Source organism: Chelon labrosus (assembly GCF_963514085.1).
Source record: "Chelon labrosus genome assembly, chromosome: 22".
NCBI classification, from domain to species: domain Eukaryota; kingdom Metazoa; phylum Chordata; class Actinopteri; order Mugiliformes; family Mugilidae; genus Chelon; species Chelon labrosus.
In genome coordinates, this window is record NC_140355.1 from 21,069,009 (window position 1) to 21,087,804 (window position 18,796).

An 18,796-nucleotide genomic window follows, 5' to 3' on the forward strand; every position below is an offset into this window, starting at 1 on the left:
ATGTTTACTAGTAAATGGCCTTTGTTACCATGGCTTTTTAAGAGTTTTCCCACTTTATATCACATGCTTCTGCAGATTTTGCTGTAAAATTGTAATAGCAGGTATTTGACCTTAGAGCAAACTGCTTTCTGCTGCTTTGTAAAGTCCACTTATAGGGAATCCCACAGACTTTTGCACATAAAGATCAGTTTACCAATGCAAAGTTCCCAAAACTGCAGTTACTCAAATGTCCAAAGCTCATTTTGATGTAACTGGTGGCTTGCTGTCTACCTTTACCCTTATCACCTTCTCGCCTAAGCTCCACTAAAACCACCTCTTTGACCATTTTTAAATTATACAGTTAGGCATCACCAAAATGGCAAAGGCCTGTGTCACCACTCTTGAGCTTCAAAACCTGTGATGTCCATCTTTATAAACTGTTTGTTGACATGAGGGACGCTAAACTGTCCGTGAACACAGATCCATCAATGGACACTACAAATCTTTAGGAGAAAGTTGCATGCAATGAAGATGCAATGCTAAATAGAGTGGTAAAAAAATAAAATTTGCATATTCATTGGTAAAGCTGACAAATGCTGACTACTAGTTGTATAAAACTGCATTTAGATTTTAACATATTTAGTAGAGAAAGGTCATTGTAACTCAAATAAATGGTGGCATATTCCAGAGAGAGATAAAACGGCACTTAAATGTGCACAGTCATTGATTTACAGACTTAATATTCATTGTTATTCTGCCCACCTACAAACCTCACATAGTCCAACTCAATTCTTATCAGAATGAGTCTGGTAAAATGCTATCTAGATGTCCTAATGGGGCATGTTTTAACCAATGCTGAGGAAAATATCTCTGCATGCAAGAGGATAGTAGTCTAACAAATCAGAGCCATTTTGTTGTAAACACATTCAACTCCACGGCGCTGACATGACCTGTAAAACTGCTTCCGTCATCTATTTGATTGACGTCGTAGATCTTTGGAGCATAATCAGTTCCCAACAGCGAGACTCCAGACTTTCCTTTCCAAATAAAATCCGAGCTCCATGTGGCTGCCCTCCTTCTGGTTCTACATTTAAAATAGATAAAGTAGTTGTGTTTGCTTTATATGCGTGTCTATCTTGTGTTTTGAATTTACTAGCAGACAAAACCATTTCATCGTATTTATCAGGCTTTACCCTTTTATCATGTCAAACTGTCAAAGGCAGCTGTGGCCTTTAAGTTATTACGCTGTTTTGGCCACCTATTGTTTCTCACATCTGTTTTACATTATAATAGTGTATGTAAAACGTGTCTCCAAAAAAAAAAAAAAAAAGGGGGGGTTTGTTGTCATTGCTTCGAGACAGAGCTGAGCAGGCAACTTCCTCACACAGACAGAGTCTGACTCTGCCAACCAGTTCTGCCCTTGGCAACTCGGTCTGGATTCAGCTGCAACATTTTTTTCTGCAGGAAAATAGAGGACTAACAACTGTACGTCTGACTGATTCCTCATGTGTATCCTCAGAAGAACCAGGGAAGCTAACGAGGAAGAGACATGACATCAAGTCAGACACAGCTGTTAATATTTGCCAAGGCACTTATAGTTAAAATATCACACAGTTTGATGCCTCGGTGCTGTCAGAGAATTAAACAAATGCAACATGAGCTACAAGCGGAAGAATCAAAGCTCCAGATAAAAGGAAAGAAAAGTATATAAATGACTGTCAGTCCGGAGAAGCAGATGTAAGAAACAAAAGCAGCCATTGTTTGGTCTGGAGATGCCTCACATGTTTCTAGGCCAGGGGCCCAGACTGTGCAGCTTACCTGTGCTTTGTGGATTCGCAAGTGAATGGGATGAAAACAGAGCTGTCAAGCAGTACGAAAATATTATCATTTCCTAGCATAACATATCTGCTGTGTAACTGGCTGTAGCCTCGGTCATATGAAAGGGAACAATAATCAGTGTTGCTGGCCTTGTATGAGCTGGGCTTTGGGCCACCTGCCAAAAGGGACACTACCTTGAGACAAGAAAGCAAGGATGTGCCTTGGCCTGCCGCGGTCTGGCTCCGTCATCCAGTTTAGGTTTTTATTTGGGTGGCTGGTCATGAGCAGGGCCTGTAATACTTCACTCCACTCAAGCAAAGGAAGTATAAAGTTTTATATTACGTCTTCCACACACAGAGCATTTATGTAGTTAACTGCACACAAACAAGTAGTATTAGGATTGCGTTTTGTAGACATGGCTGGGACTTGAGTCTCAAACTTGACTTGACAAAATCAAAAAAAGATCTTTTAGAAGGGCCCTTTAGTCTTGACATGAGACTCACTAGGTTTTACTTGATCCTTGTTGGTCCTGACCCATGACTTCACTGAGAATTTGTCTGTATCCACCTTGGATTTTAATTTAGAGTGGTTGCTCTTCACCTGTGACCTGATTTGACACGTGCCACTCTTGATTTTGGAATACTTTGTCCTGCCACAGGACTGGGGATTTGCTTCTCTTGACATGGGACATGATTTGGTACTTTTTGATCTTGACTGGGGACTTGTTAGCCTTGACTTAGGCCTTAATCTTTGACTTGTTGGTGTTGGCTTGGGACCTGTTGCACTTATTCCAACCATGTCAGAATGAGGTGGTCTTGACATGGGACTGGATGGTCATACCTGGAAACTTAACTTAAAACTTGTTGGTTTTAACTTGGGACTTTTTCTGTCTTGGAACATGCTGGTCTTGACTAGGCGCTTAACTTGGGGCTTGTTTGTATTAACTTGGGACTTTATGTTGCTGCCTTGGGACATGGGACATTGTGGGCCTTGACATGGTCTTAACTTGGGACTTGTTGGTGACACCATGGGACATGTCGGTCTTGACTTGGGCCTTAATGATTTTGACTTGAAAGGTAACTCAGGATTTATTGGTACCATCTCGGAACAAGTTGGTCTTATCGTGTGACTGGATGGTCATACCTAGGAACTTAATGTAGGACTTGTTGGCCTCGACCTGGCACTTGGGACTTGTTGTTTTTAACTTGGGACTTGGTGGCGCTATTTTGGAATGTGTTAGTTTTGACCTGGAACTTACCTTAGGACTTGTTGGGCTAAACTTGGAATCCCATTAGGTCATGTTGGTCTCAGACTTAGACTTAATAATCTTGACTTTGAACTTAACATGGGATTTGTTGGTCTTCACTTGTGGGCCTTGACATGGTCCTGACTTGAGACTTTTTGATCTTAACCTGGGACTTGTTAGTGTCATCTTGGGACATGTTGGTCTTGACAATTATCAAGTTGGGGCTTGATAATCTTAACTTGAAAGGTAACTCTGGACTTATTTGTACCACCATTGGTCTTAACTTGGGACTTTTAGGTCCTTACCTGGGACAAGTGGGCCATGACATGGTCCTGACTTTGTACCATTTTAGAACAAGGTGGTCTTGTTCTACAACTGGATGGTCTTACCTGTGAACTTAACTTAGGACTCGTTGGCCTCGACTTGACACTTATCTTGGGAGTTGCTGTTGCTATCTTGGGATGTGTTGGTTTTGACTTAGAACTTCTTGATCTTGACTTGGCACTAGTTGCTGACTTGATTGCTTTTACTTGCATCTAATTAGTTTTAAAATACAATAAACTACATTATATGTTAAATACGTTTTGGTTATCTTTTCCTAACAACTCTTTGAAACTCTAGAAATATGTTTATCACTTGAGCTCTCTCAATCTCGACAGCCCCTTCTAGTTTTTTCCAAACGCCCTGAGGAGGTTGCAATTATTTTATTACACCCCCATTAAATTTATTGGAGTTACACAAGCTTTTAATGTACATTCTTCAGTCTAACACTTTCACATTGTGGTTTAATGTTTGGTTTATATGCCCGCATGATTAACTGTGAACATTACGTTTTGAGAAGCCATGAATTTTCGGGACAGTTAAAAGTTTTTGTTTGCGAAGACGAGCAACAGTCAAGGTACTTTTTAAAATGATGTATTTGGTGAACGTCTCTTGCAGCAGGAGCCAGTGGAAAGTTTAAACTCTTCTTTATCATTTTTCTAAATATTATTTTCTTAAAGCCCGTTTCTCTGCTCACAGTGAGGAATTGCGAAAAGAGGCCCGACAGCTGAAGAAGGATCTGCTGGCCATAAAGCAGAGGAAAGAAGAAAGTTTGAAACCTCCAGCAGCAGAGGAAGTCAAAGAGGGTACGTGTGCAGCTTTTATTCCCCCTGCATGTACTCGTGAGTGTGTACCCATTATACTACAAATTAATTGGTGGTTTATAATATACTGTACACCACAACTAGGTGCCTTTTTTAATGATGTTTTAAAAAATAAAGTATTCTTTCACCACTCCAGCTGTAAGTGTGAACAAAGCCTCAAAGAGGGTGGTCCGTGCTACATTCTCTGCTAATGGACACTAAGAGAGGCAACCCTCTGATTTAGTCAATTAGTTGCAGACGTCTATTTCTTTCCCCCTAGGGTCTGCATTTTTGTGTTAAAGCTTTCTGAAAATTGCATGGGTAAAAATTGTTGAGTGGCCGCCATAGTTGCACATCAAACCCTTTGTGTGTTTGTTAGTTTGGCTCATGTGAAATAAAAATAAATAAATAAATAAATACAAAAATATTCTGCCGCCAAATCTCCTCGGGTCCTCACCACACTGCAGTCTGTCATAACGCCGTCAATCTTTGGATTTTTGCTGATGCTGGAACACATTTTTGAAAAATTACAAAACCCACTTAGGCACAGAGGTTAGTCTGAGGTTGTGTGTGTGTATTGTTGTGCAACAAAACAAAATAGTTTTGCAGGAGAGGGGGGTTCTTGCAGGAAACAGCCTGACTGTGGGATTACCACCAGCCAAGATTTACAGAACACCAGGATGGGGTTTTGTTGCTCAAACATTGTTTTTGTCTCCACAAACATTGATGGTTTTATGTTTTTGAGCGCAAACACTGAGCCCACTCTGCAGACTGGTTTGAGACTTTAGGTGAAAGAGCACAAAATACAATCCCTGCATTGAAATATAGGCTTCGACGGCGTCTCCGACTTAATGCGTTGCTCTTGGGGATATCTGCATAGAGCTAAGCTGTGTCTACCAACATCCTGAAAGAGGCCTTGTCTAAAAGATGCACTCATATGCTCAAGTTTAGAGGCAGTAACAGCTCTGTGTTATTATACCAAAGTGGCAACTAGCCTAAGCTCCTCTATTATCTTACAAGGTATTTAAACCCAGCCAGGGACCTTTTGTTTTTTGCTCCTCTGGCGACGTAGCCAGAGGCAGGAGTTTCTTTTAAGAGTTCCTCATTACGTTTCTGTGTTGGAAGCAAAAGTTAATTCCATGAGATGGAATCTGTAGATGTCAGGGGCCGTCGGCCACGGCAGGGGGAGACGGATGTCTGCTCGAACGCTGTTAATCTTAAAACCGTGCTCGGCCACAGACGAACACTGTGGCGAGGGTTTCGTTTTATCTCATCCCGGCCGGAGAAGCTGCACGGCAGTTAGAGCTGCACACACACACACACACAGCGAGGCTCACTCTGATACCACCATCCCTGAAAGCTTAAACCATTCTCCTGATTCTGGTTCTTCTTGGTGAAGGTCAGCCTCTGGTCCCGTTCCACTAACACGCCTCTTAAACTGGTCAGTGTGGGTTCACTAGGAGTGCACCGCACATGATGTGGGTTTGAAATATCTCACAGCTGCAACAAATGTTTATGAAGATCACTGCTGGCAGCTTCAAATAGTTTTTCTTTAAACCAGGATTCATGCTCATTGTAAATGGACTTTACAGAGCATGCACTCAAAGACTGAATAAAGCTCTGGGCACAGGGAAAACAACTAATCTATTCTATTTACTGCCATTTTACCCTGCATGTGTCTGCATATACACCAAACAGGCATAACATTATGACCACCGTGCTAATATTGTGTACGTCTCCCTTGTGGTGACTCATCAGAGAATGGACATGGGCCTTCTGAGGGTGTCCTGTGGTGTCTGGAAACAGATTGTTGTTAGTTGGGGGGGCCTTTGAGAGGAGGAGCCTCTGCGGTTCATCCCACAGATACTTGATCATTATGGGATCTAGTGAATGTGAGGCCAGGTCAACACCTTGTGCTGTTCTTCATGTTTTTGTTTTTTTAGTTGTTCCTAAAGTGTTTTTGTGGCTGCATCCTGCTGGGGTTGGCTGCTGCCATCAAGGAGTGTCATTGCTATGGGGTGTTGGGGTGTCTGGTCTGGTCTAGGTGGGTGCTACATGTCTAATAGGAGGTTTAGACTTGATGCAGAAGCTATGGCGACAGCGCAGACCCTAGCTCCGTAACTGACGCCCACTACGCATCGTGGCGACACAGGGCGCAAGAGCTGTGGCCATCAACGTAGGCCACGTACGTAGGTTGCGGCGTCTATGTCCCACGGTAAAATCCACACCAATGAATGCCAGGTCCAATAGTTTCCCAGCAGAACAATGAATTGTCACAAGACGGTCAATGTTATTTACTTCTTCTGTCCCTCAGTAACCACCTCAGATTGAGAAAGGTGGTGTAAACCTTTGATGTAAACTCTTGATGTGCTGGTTTCTCTCTGGTTCTTGGAATAAATCCATTCTCTCTGAGCATATCTGCTCCACGTGGGGTAAAACATCAGGTGAGGAGTTTCCAGGAGGGACAGAAACATGGAGGTTAGAAAAAACAACCAGTTGTTGAAACAAGAAGTGCTTGAAAAGAGGCTGGAATTCATGTGGACAGCAACGATTGAGACATCTTGGTCCATCATCTTCTTTATTTTATATTATTTCTGGCAGATTTGACGCTCCACTGCAGGCAGAACCAAAAAATAAATAAAATATCTGATCAGATCATTTAATTTAGCCTCCATGTTAACAGTCAAGTTGGAATCTCTTTCTTCATCCTTGAATATTGTGACGCTGTTTATTGCACCCGGTCTAAATTACGTCTAAAATAATCTCACAGATGGTCTACTTGTGTTTTAAGTGTGATTCAGACCGGTCCCATTCCTCATCCTCTTTTTGGCCAGCAGGCGACCATATGCCATGTCATGTGACTTGAGAGAAAAAAGAAAAAAAAAAGCTAAATTTAAGACTTTTAAGCAAACATCCAAAATGACAGCAGTCGTCGCCTCGGTTGTCATCACATAAATTAAGTTTCTGAAGTCTGGATTTGTCTTTTCTTGGCATCGCCACGTCGCGCCAGAGCCAAAGACAAGAGAGCCACCCTGAAGCCCCCGTCCCGTCCCGTCAGTACCTGCTCAGAAATGACGTAGCCGCAGTCTTTATCCCGTTTAGATATTACACGGCTTATTCCACTGGAGCCTTGGTGTTATTTGAAATGCCAGTTTCTGTGTTATTTTGCTCCTAGATCCATCATCCTGGGGTTTTTGACGAGCTTAGTGGTTTTCACGGGACAACTCCTGGAGTCTTTTCAAGTGTAAACTGTCTCTGCCGTTGCGTAATCGTTAATAGATAGTTGGTGGTGACCTTGATGCCCCGAGAGACAAAATCATTTCTCGCTGCTTTTGATTGACGATCAGCAGCGGTGTTTCCTTACAGCTCGGCGCCGAAGCTGCTGCTGCTGCTGCTGCTGCAACCTTTCTGTAAAAGCCTGGTGACTGTTTAAGAGGGATGGGGAAGCTTTTAGCTTATGGAGGAGGGGGCGCGTTTGTCGTCCACAACAGCCTTCGGTTGCTACAACACCGGCGGCTTGATTTGTAGCTCCGGGGAGCCCAGGTGACTGGGAAAAAAAAGGGGGAGGAATGTAGTTAGAAAGGCCATCAAATTCAAAAGATAGTAGTTAGTGACAACAGCTGGAAAAGGGTGATGTGTGTTCCTGGTGTGGGACCTCAGGGCGTCATCAGTCAGCATCCAGGACGCCCCGGGCTGCAGCAGAGGTGACTGAGGGAGCGATGCAAGGAGATCCCCTTATTGGTCTCGTAAATCAAAAAAGGAGAAATGGTAGCCTCCCCCCGCCTCCCTCCCGGAGCAGACCTCCTTGTTGACACCGGCCGAGGGGAAGCTGGTAAAAAGTTTGGCTCTGTGTTTTGGCAATCCCAGTATTTGGATTTTTTTTAGCAGCCCAAAAAGCCCCAAAAGAAACAAGAGTAATTGCACGGTTTTCTTAAATAACAGTGAAGTTTTGCTCTCTAGATTAAATCCAGACCAAAACACTGTTTATTCCACATGACAGCAAGAAATGTGACTTCTGAAATTCACTCATTCCTAAGTTTCTTCTCTCTCCTTTACGTCGTTGCATTAGCTGATCTTATTAAGCATCCTCCAGACTCCCATACCCAAACAAACACACATTAACTGCAGCTCTTCCTGAAACGACGTGCAGCGGGCCGCCGGTGTGTTTTCTCTGTTACATCATTTATTTGCTGCGGCCGTTATGTGTCAGAGCGCCCAGTCGGGAGCGGCCGCCGCTGCATTTCTGTCGTGGAAAGAAAGCAGACTGTGATCACCGTCTGCCGCTCCGTGACTTCACAGGCTGCAAGTCTGAGCCGCCGGGAGGTTTACAGAAGCGACGTTTCTGTAAACGCTGAGACACCATTGTCTCTCCTTCTCATTTCACGATGAGAGAATATTTCACACGTACCGGAGGAGGACGGTCGGATGGAAAAAATGTGTTCCCATCGTTGCAGTCACTTTAAACCCACAGCCCGACTACGCTGCTCTTGTTTACTTCACTCTAGTTGCTGCCCCTTGTGTTCCTGTTAGAATAATAGAATAATTATTGTTATAATTTACTAATTCTGCTGATTATTTACACACATAGGTCTGTGAAGGATCACAAAGACACTCTAAAAAGCGCAGCAATGTTCAGTTTTCTGTCATAGGAGATTGAGAATTAATCAAGTTTGAAGTGTTTCTTAACATTTCATGTCAAATTTTGTCTGGCCACAAAAACGAAACAAAATTTTACATTAAATAAGCTGGAATCTGAAAGTTTCTGGTGTTTTTAGTTCAAAAAATGACTTAAATAAATGAGCATTTATCAAAATATTTGATAAATTAGGCTAATCTGTATTCCCTCTAAGACTGGAGACCTGTCCAGGGTGTACCCCGATAGGCTCTAGGCCCCCCGCGACCCTGCAGAGGACAAGTAGTTACAGAAAATGAATGAATCAATAAATTCGACTTTTCAAAAACTTATAAAATCATTGTCTATGTTCGATAAACAGCAGTTTAGGACCGTTTCCTGCTCTCAGATCAGAATCATGAATGCATTGCACTCATTTGCTAGGCCTTAAAAAGGCTTTCTCCTCGGAGCGACGGGTTACGTAAGGTTTGCGTGTGACTGAGCGGCCATAATGTGGGTCATCCGTGACTAAGATTAAATGAGGGGTCACTGGGTCGGGGCCTCGGTCCACTTCATCTTTTGTGGACGGTGGGTATCGATTCACGCCGAGCACGTCGCTCTGAGACGAGAGGACCGGCTCATCTTTTCACTTTTCTCCTCCAGATCGTGAAGGGTATAGCGACAGTCACAGCTTGACGAGCTCTGCTTCCTTTTATCTTTTTCTCTCAGATCATGTTCTGCCTATTTGTTAACTCATCTGTCAAAGTGCAAGAAGTGAGTAAAAACAGGAGTAAAAAAAAAAGGCACATTTACGATCAGTTCGGTAAAGAAAAGTTGGCATTTTAACAGAGTTTACGTATGCGTGTATATTTTTAGGTTTTATTAAAAACAAAATTTAGTTTTAATGTAATTAAAACAAGAAATAAGACTGTATTTTAATCTTTTTTTCTTGACCCTTTTATCTCGGTTAGATTTAGGTGTAGCAGAAAATTGGGCCAAAGTTTTGTTGAAGTCAAGACTTAAATAATCAGAAATTATTTAATACACTCAATAGTATACCTCTTAAAGGGGAACTACTGTTTTTTACAACCTGTACCTTATTTCTGGCATAAAATACGATCGTTTACTCACCCATATAACTTTTATGTAATTTGTAGATATTTAGATCTGCATATATCCATGTAGTGGGAGTGAATGGGGCACCGAAATGCAGCCTCTAAATAACGTATTGTCTGCCGCAAAACTCGTTCATTTCACCAATATTTTGTTATGATATGCTAGTACTATTCCCCGTTGAGTGCAGAGTTACCTGTTATCATCATCCGGGGTCTGTAGATTGACCTACAGACCCCGGATGATGTCTTCTGACCTGGATGATGTCATCTCTAAGCGCCGCGCGCACCCACGACCGTCGGCCTGTTAGCCTGTAATTTGCTACTGCTGTGGTTCATCCACAACCTTTAGCCATGTTGTAAAAAACAACGGGGAAAAGCACTAGCATTATTTAGAGGCTGCGTCTCGGTGCCCCAGTCATTCACACTATATGGATATAGGCTGATCTAATTATCTCCCGAAGGAATACAAATTACACAAAAGTTTTATGGGTGAGTAAACGATCGTATTTTATTCCAGAAATAAGGTACAGGTTGTAAAAAACAGTAGTTCCCCTTTAATGGATTAAAATATTTAATTGACACTATAGGGCGTATTACTGCCATCCGTAGAGTATAATTATTTACCATGCACTTTAGACTCTGCTTGCTTTCCACTGCTACTATAATCACTTTCTGATTTCCTAAACTGGGGTAAAAAATGTGCGGTATTTTAAAAAATATTTGGGGAAGTAGTCTGATTTCTACCCCTGTATTTATCTGTGATTTGACTAGAGTAAATAAAGAGCAGTGGCGTTTGTTTTGTCTCTCCACAGAAGATGAAAAGCCGGCCAATGAGGCCGTGGCCGAGTACCTGGAGGGAAGAAAGAAGTACGAAGAGCTCAAGAAACAAAAACACAAGAAAGGCTCCACCAGAGAAGAGCAGGTAAGAGATCCGCGCTTTACTGTAAAATGCAAATCTAATTAGCAGATAGAAATTAGTTAACATGCATGTATCTTCACGTCAGACTCTGGCCCTGCTCAATCGCTTTAAGTCCAAACTGTCGTCGGCCATCACTGACGCCCCGGAGGAGGATGTGGAGGAGTTGGCGGAGGATGACGACAAAGGATGGTCAGTGAGCTTAACATTGTTTAAGATGAATCGATGAAATGTTTTCGATGATTTTGTGGTTTTATCATAGTACAGTCATAAGATTGTTAAGATTACTTGACTTTATTGGCTGTCTGATAAACAACTAAGGATAAGTCACGACATCCAGACTTCAAACTGATCTATTTTGTGGTTCAGTTCTGGGAAGTAATGGGAAGATGTCATGACTCAAACGCATATATATTTTGTAGAAGACTAATGTGTCTGTGTCTAAAGTAAATATTCAGACATTATACCGAGACTATGAATCAGGACAAGAACCAAATACCAAAATAATCTTTAATTTGCACGTTGTTTTTCACCCTTCATACGTCAACGTCTTTGCTTTTCTTTACAAGTTCAGCAAGTCCTACTCTATCTTCATTTAAAGTCATTTCACGCCAGATTATTTATTAACCTATTAACCAGTTTATTAAGGTGCTTTTATGCTGAGTTTACAGTGTATAACAATGGCCACTAGCGTATTAATCACTGAAACGATTCACTGGTGAGTTCAAGAAGCAGTTTGGCAAACACAGTATTTTGTGGTCGTTGGGATTTGAAGCATTACGAAAAGGCCAGTCTTTATTAGCCTGAACTGGGTTTACGTTGTGTCATTTCTATTGGTATTTTCATGATAAGCACTAAAAGAAAACATTTATTATAACAGATAAATAAATAAAATACAAAAAAATAATCTCTCTTTGTTCTGGGAACGATGATCCTGACCTCCGTCAAATCCGAAGCTGGCTTCAGGTTCCAATAGATGTGTGTGAAAGTTCAAGTTGCATGCATGCATGCGTGTGTGTGTGAGAGTGTGTCAAGTTGGGATTTCAACCCGCAGCCACCAGATTGGCCATCAGGAAATCAGCCCTGACGCTGTGTTTTCCTCTCATATTCTGTTTTTCGCCAAAGATCTCAAAGCCCGACGACACCAAGCGAGGGTTTTTTGAAATGAATACCATGTGTTTGAATTTGAGCAAAGTGTCCGTGTGTGTGTGTGTGTGTGTATGTGTGTGTGTGTGAGAGAGAGAGAGAGAGAGAGAGAGAAAGAGAGGGAGATTTAGAATAACAAAATCTGTAGTTGCTATTAGTCTCCAGAAGCCTGCCCTTGATGTGTAGCCTGTCTGTGTGTGAGGGCCCTAATGAATTTGAGAGAGGCCCTGGCTGGCGTTTGGAGCCTCTCCCGGCTGCAGACACCTCACTGTGCCGCCCCCGCCAGGTATGGCGAGAAGGGAGGGGACGGGGCAGTAGCATAGCAGTCCTAGAAAAACACCAGTGGGAAGTCTGTGCCACTCTAGGAGCACTGTGAACAGAATGTGGGTTACAACAGGTCAGACATTGGAAGTCAAGTCTGGGCCAGAGGAGGTAAACTATTCCATCTGTGTCTGTGTCTACAAACTCTTCATCCCCCCAACCCCTCCTCCCTCTCGACGCAAAGCCGCCGCTTTCACCGTCCCTCCTGTACTCCCTAATTCCCACCCCCAGCTTGAGTGAAGAAATGCAAGAAAAATAAACGGAGGAAAGGCTTCTGTGGGCTCGCATCACGGCAGCGCGGGGCAGGTTTTGATAACGCCGGGTTTCCACATACCGCCTCGGAGCTTTACGACTCCGAGGCCGTACGGCCGGCGGGCTGTCATCACCGAGACTGCTAGACAAATTATCAGAGGCGGCCCGCTCGCACAGCAGGAGTCCTCAGGGTCTGCCAGAGTCTAGCCATGACATTCTAGATGAGCTGTCACAACTCCTGCCGATTTCAAATGAACACATGAGAGAGAGAGAGAGAGAGAGAGGGAGTGGGCGCACACTCAACAAGAGAAAGGAGCACACACATACCACAGGGTAGACACAGTCGGCAAGCCATCAAAATATGTTAAAGTGTACAGTAGAAAATGTGCAGGGTCTTGGGTACTTCTGCTATATCTCACCGGTTGTGGAGTTTGTAAATCGCTGTGGTGCATCAGAATACAAAGGTTTCTTTAACTTTACTGATAGTCTGCACAGGTTTACACTTGGTGGCTAAGTGTGTGTGGTTTCTGGAACAAGGAACCAGCCATCCAGGTCATGGTATATCCAAAAAGCGTTTAAAAAAGGCAACTGGAGTTTTTTTGAGAAGACGTTTCACCACTCATCCATAGCTTCTTCAGTTCTTGGGTTAGGGTTAGGCTTCCTTTACTCCTCTTTCAAACCATCTGTCTTCTCTGGCTAAGATCTGGCCGTTGTTATCTTTAAAGGAGTGCCCTTTGTCCCTCAGGTGTAGGTGGACGCCTGAATCGTTTCCTGATGAGCTAGCTCTCCTGTGTTGGTACATGTGTTAATGGATGGGTTGTTTGGTTTCCCCAGTGTACAAGTCTGTACAATCCTCACAGCGTACACCACATTACTCTGTTTTTGCCTGGGTGTTTTATCGATAGGGTGGACCAGTTCTTGCCTACGTGTATTACCGGGTTTGAAATAAATTGAATTTCTCTCCCAAGTTTCTCTGACACCCCAGCCACATAGGGGATGGCGATGTTCTTCCTCTTGTTATACTCCTCCTCTCTGTCCTTTCTTGAGCCTTTGACAAAGGCCCTGTTGGGATATCCACATGTCTTGAGTGTTTGTTTGGTTTGGAACAAGGAATACAAACTTAATACCAGTATAGGTCAGGGTTTGAACAGGCTACCTGACTTCACCGCTTTAGTTGCAGACCACGTGACAGTAACAACATGGCCACCTCCTAGAAGACAGGTGAGGACTCCAGTGGGTCGTTGCAGCAAACTAGCAGCGGTTCATCAAGTGTGTGGAAATACTTCACTAAAGGTGAAGCCCATACTACTGTGACATGTCAGTCCTGAAATACAACTAAAGTACTACTGCAGTGCATCTGAAAAGGCTAATGCTAGCAGAGGAACGGTCCAAATCCTCTGGACAGCAGTCAGTTAACAACTTCAGCAAACGTCCTGTGGTAACCGAGAGAAGGAGGCTGCACATCAGCTGTTTGATAAAGTTGTTAGACCTTTAGCTGCTACACTATCCCATCTAAAAAAAACGCTGTAGAATACTATTAAATGATACTGACAGTTCTGATGTGCTGCATGTTTTTATACAGACTATACATGTCTGCAGCTCACAGTATGTTGCACATGAGCTGTCTGTTCTCGGCATATGTATTCAGGTCAAGAATATAGATTAATTCAGTTTACAGAGTGTCTATCAAACGTAGATTTTGACAAGATGTTGGCGACCGGTGCTGACCACATTGAGCTCTTCACTGAAGGTTCATCCATCGCCGCCATAACGTTTTGTTTTTTTGCTCAAGATCATTCGACAAATGGTGTTCTTAGAGGACTAGCTGAGTTGTATGCTACAGGACTTTCAAAACATTGTTAGAATGACTTTCAAGATTGTGTTGAATTCTAACAGACATAATGTGTTTTGGCCAGACCGCAGGTGTAAATATTAACCGTGTTTTGTTCAGTGTGTTAGCATGCTAGCATCTGGCATGTTGACAGATCCGATTGAAGAAAATGTCAAATCTGTTCTGTAACTTTTTATTTATAGACGTTTTCATTTTTGCATGAAACAATACAAACGTGCAACAGAACAAACCAAACAGACCAGAGGTCACGGGATGATCCATCGATCAGAACTGAAACTTCCAAAGAAAGCAAAGGACATTCAAGACAACATGTGTCTTATTGGCTAAATGAACTATTCATTCCAACGGTTTTCCCCAGTTTCTTTTTGTAAGCATATGGATTTGGTCATTTGTTCCAGAGACCGTGTTTAAATGACAATATTCATAAAGAGATCAGTAGTGGGGCAATTGTTTCTGAAGCCAGGTTTTTGTGACGTATCAGTATCCTCTGTATTTAACCTGTCAGGTATTTGTCCAAGATAGAGAGACGAAAGATAAAAATGATTGTGGACACCTCTTCCCAAACAATCTGAGTAGATTCTGATTAATCCACAGGAGTACTTTATAAGCCATCCTTTATTTTTAAAGTAAGTTAACCAAGAATGTCTGTATGAAATGTTACGGTAACCATTTTACTAAAAAACCACCTCGTGGATGCACATGGAGAAATGTTGGGGGACCTCCAACGCCATTGGGATTCGTCCTGTCGCTACCAAAACAATTCATGACAGTCCTTCCAGTAGTGGTTGAGATATTTCAGTGGTTGACCGAGAGACATTTCCTTCCTTAGAGCCATGCTGCTATTATGGTCAACAGTTTTTTTTCCTGTCCACAGCTGAATCCAACATCTTCGGTTATTTCTGATCCTTGGAGGAGGTCGTAGCGTGCTGACTGAATGGGAGGATTTATAGTTTTTTAGACTCCCTGATTGACGTCCTGAAGCCATTTCATCAGTGAATCTCCTGAGATTGATATCTTTATTCTGTGGTGAGAGAAACTGAAGAGGGGTTTTCTTTCAGGAGTTTAAAACTGCAGAGATGTCTCCAAACTAACGTCACAGACGGTGGCACTTTGATTTGAACATCAGTGTTAATGTAGTCGTATATCCGCAAACTAGACTTACAATTGACGTTTTTGTCTGGGTCTTTAAATTCCACTCAGGTTTAAAAGTCTATGAACAAAAACAGGTGAAGCGTGGCTGGATATTGGCCTCCCACAGGCAACAATATAGAATATTTTAGAAATTAAAGGGCTGCTAATCACTTATTGGTTGTTTCTTACATAGAATATGAATTTAAAGTTGCACGAATCTGTGTTTTTGTATTGACTGTAAAGATAAAGAGGTTAATCCTACAGTGTTACACACTCTTCTTCTCATATCCACAGAGAATTGTAAACTATTTTTAATAGTAATAGTTTTGGTTCAGCTCTTTTTAAGGAAAACAATTCTGCGACTATTTGGCAAATCTAGATGCTAACGAACGTGAATGTTTAGAATATTAGCTATTCTTCGACACCATTTTTGGCGCAACAAGCTATCAAGTAATAAAATATGTTAGATGTTGTGTTTTCACTTTGATTTTGCTGCCCCCAAGTGGCCGAAAGAAGAATCCAACTTTCCCAATTGACCAATAAACAATAGAAATTAGTGTCCGCATCACATCGTCTTCTCTGCTTATAGAGAATAAGTAAACTTTCAAGAAATACTGTAGTGCAAAAAGTGCTTTACAGTAATCAGATCATTATTTACAAATTAAGGCCAGTTTTTTCTCTGTTATAATCATTACAAATCATTATGTTTTGGTTACCTTAGAACAAGGGAGCTTGTAATTGGAAGCCATAATTGGAAAAAGAGGGGTGGAGGATGGTGCGTTCAGTTGGCTGCAGTCTACAACCTCACCACTAGGTGGCACTAAATTGCACAAATTGGTCCTTTAAAGCTTTAAAAAACTTTAAATTCTTTGTTGCAGTACTTGCTTAACCTTACAAATCCCCGATGTCCCCACTAACCTTGGCAGTCCTTTCACTCCCCTCGGAGGCTTTAAAGTTTTTATGAGTCCCGTAACTGCTTCTGTTTATTTGGTAAAATATTTGATTACTGTGTTTGTTTAATTCCTGTGGTTGTCTGGTTTTGGTTGTGGTGTGTGTGTGTGTGTGCGCACGCGCTCATTGTGGCGCTGATTATGAATGTAAAGTATGAACAGGAATTACATACAAAACTTAATTAATGAACTGTCAGATTATTCAGGTTTTCCTCATTTTCTGACCATATTATTGTTATGAAACTGCTCAAAGCAAAGAGAGAAACTGACATTAAGCTTTACGATCTACACAGCGGTGATTTAGTGGAGTTGCCGGTCTTTGAACTCTCCCCTCCTCTCTCTCTCTCTCTCCATCTGATTTAGGTTGGGCCATGTTCTGCAGTTTGATGAGCAAAGCAGAAAAGTCAAGGATGCCAACATGCAGGACGAGGACACTTTCGAGATCTACGACCCAAGGAACCCCGTCAATAAACGCAGGAGAGAGGAGAGCAAGAAGATCATGAAGGAGAAGAAGGCCAAGAGGTGAGGTCACGGGGTCAAAGGTCCGGTCCTAGCCACGCCATGTGGCTAAAAGGCTGGTCACACGGCATCCCGCCTGTCCACTCCTTCCTCCACCACTTCAAACCCCGCTTCGTCGAACAGTCTCCTGGCTTGAACATCTGGATCGAGGATGCCGGCCTGAGAGCGCACCGTCCCTGTAATCTGCGATGGGACGGCTTCTTCACTCGGGACAGCTAGCTGCAGCCGGAGAACGCCTCGGTTACTCGTCAGGAGTAAGACTGTGTTCATAGAAAAGATTAGCTGATTTCATGTAATGGTAACGTTTATTTTGGGACTTTTTACCTCCAGTTTATGTTGTCTGCAGCTTAAATGTGAATGTTAAACTTTGCCAGAAAAATAAACTTCATTAATAAAAAGGTCTGCAGTTGGTTCTGCTTCATTAGTTTTAAATAAAGGCTTCACTCTTCTTTATTAGATACATCTGATAAATGTAATGCTGTCCAATGCAGCATCACTGCACCAACTACTGTACATATAGATGTGGAATGCTTGTGGCCATTGAAAATTTTAGAAAATACCAGACATTTACGTTTCTTCTGGATGTTTTCATGAATGAGTTGCACAAAAAGCAACAGAAAATAACATTTTGGAGAATTTATCTTAACCTAACAAAGCCAGTTTTTAGTTGGGGAGACAGGGAGGTGGTTAACTTTCTTGTTCAAGAGGCTTAAAGGTACCAGTCAGAGGGTTTTGTTAACTAGGAGCTCTTTTCTGCTAGTAGTCTTTACGCTAAGCTAAGCTAGGCTAAGCTTCCCCTGGCTATAGTGCATAATTATCAGTCATACTTCCTTTATGTTTTTCAATATATATTAATTTATTATGTTTTCAGTATATACAGTATTAGTAGATGTTGTTAGCACTGGACATAGCTGTGCTAACTGTTTTCCTCTGCTCCTCGTCTTTATGTTAAGCTAAGCTAAGTGTCTCTTGGCTCTAGCTTTTAGCTCTCTCAGTCCTGTTTAATTAAGCAGTTTCTTTGTTTCTAGGCTTTATGCTAAGCTAAGCTAAGTTTCTCAGGACTTTAGCTTTTAGCACATGTCTATCAGTCATGCTGCCTTTACGTTTTTCATATTTTGGCTTTGATTTATTCATAATTTCTGTCTCAGTTGCCATCTTCTTCTAGTCTTTTATGCTAAGCTAAGTGTCTCCTAAGTTTAGCTTTTAGCACTGTCAATCATTGCTCCTTCAGGGTTTTTATTATTTTTGTTTTCAACTCACATTTTATTCACAGTACGAGGGGTTTTGTTAAAAGTAGTCCTTGCTGTACTAGCTGCTCCTAGCCTTTATGCTAAGCTAAGAAAACTCAGCCATCTCCTGTTGTAGCAAATATGAAACTACTGGTTAGCCTAGCTTAGCTTTGCCTGAAGACCTGGAAACGCAGCCTCTGTCCAAAGGAAGCAAGCACAGAAACGTCAAATAATGAAATTCGTATTTAACTGACAGATACGAGTTGTATTGACTTTCAAATGAAACTCTGCAGCAGAACTCGATTTAGTGAACTCCAGTAAAATCCTGAGGCAAATACCAGAAATGCTGAACGATATCTGCCTCTCTGTTCTGCTCAGGTCAACACCGGAGCAGTCAGACCTTGTAAAAAGGAACTGTTTAAACCAAAGACTTTACCTCACCGTGGTGGTTTTTTGGGGTAAATGATCTGCCGCTGCCATGTGTGTGTGTGTGTGTGTGTGTGTGTGACCAGGAGCTGCACTTGGCCGGCACACGATTTTTTAACTGCACTTCTGGGATTATGCTTAACTTTTCATATGGAACAGG

At 42.2% G+C, this 18,796-nt stretch overlaps 1 protein-coding gene across 2 annotated transcripts in view; it reads left to right on the top strand.

The window, feature by feature from the left end:
• The window catches only part of cwc27 (CWC27 spliceosome associated cyclophilin), a 28,205-nt gene extending 10,631 nt beyond the window's left edge, over positions 1 to 17,574 (top strand). The window contains exons 11-14 of one of the 2 annotated variants that reach the window (XM_084572769.1): positions 4,064 to 4,170; positions 10,707 to 10,816; positions 10,899 to 11,002; positions 16,826 to 17,574. In XM_084572769.1, the coding sequence (XP_084428895.1) occupies positions 4,064 to 4,170; positions 10,707 to 10,816; positions 10,899 to 11,002; positions 16,826 to 16,988 (484 nt within the window). In that variant the 3' untranslated portion in view covers positions 16,989 to 17,574. Of the gene's footprint in view, positions 1 to 4,063; positions 4,171 to 10,706; positions 10,817 to 10,898; positions 11,003 to 15,255; positions 15,450 to 16,825 lie in introns of those variants that run through there. The other variant, XM_084572770.1, reaches the window with a different exon arrangement.
• Positions 17,575 to 18,796: the final 1,222 nt, after the last annotated feature.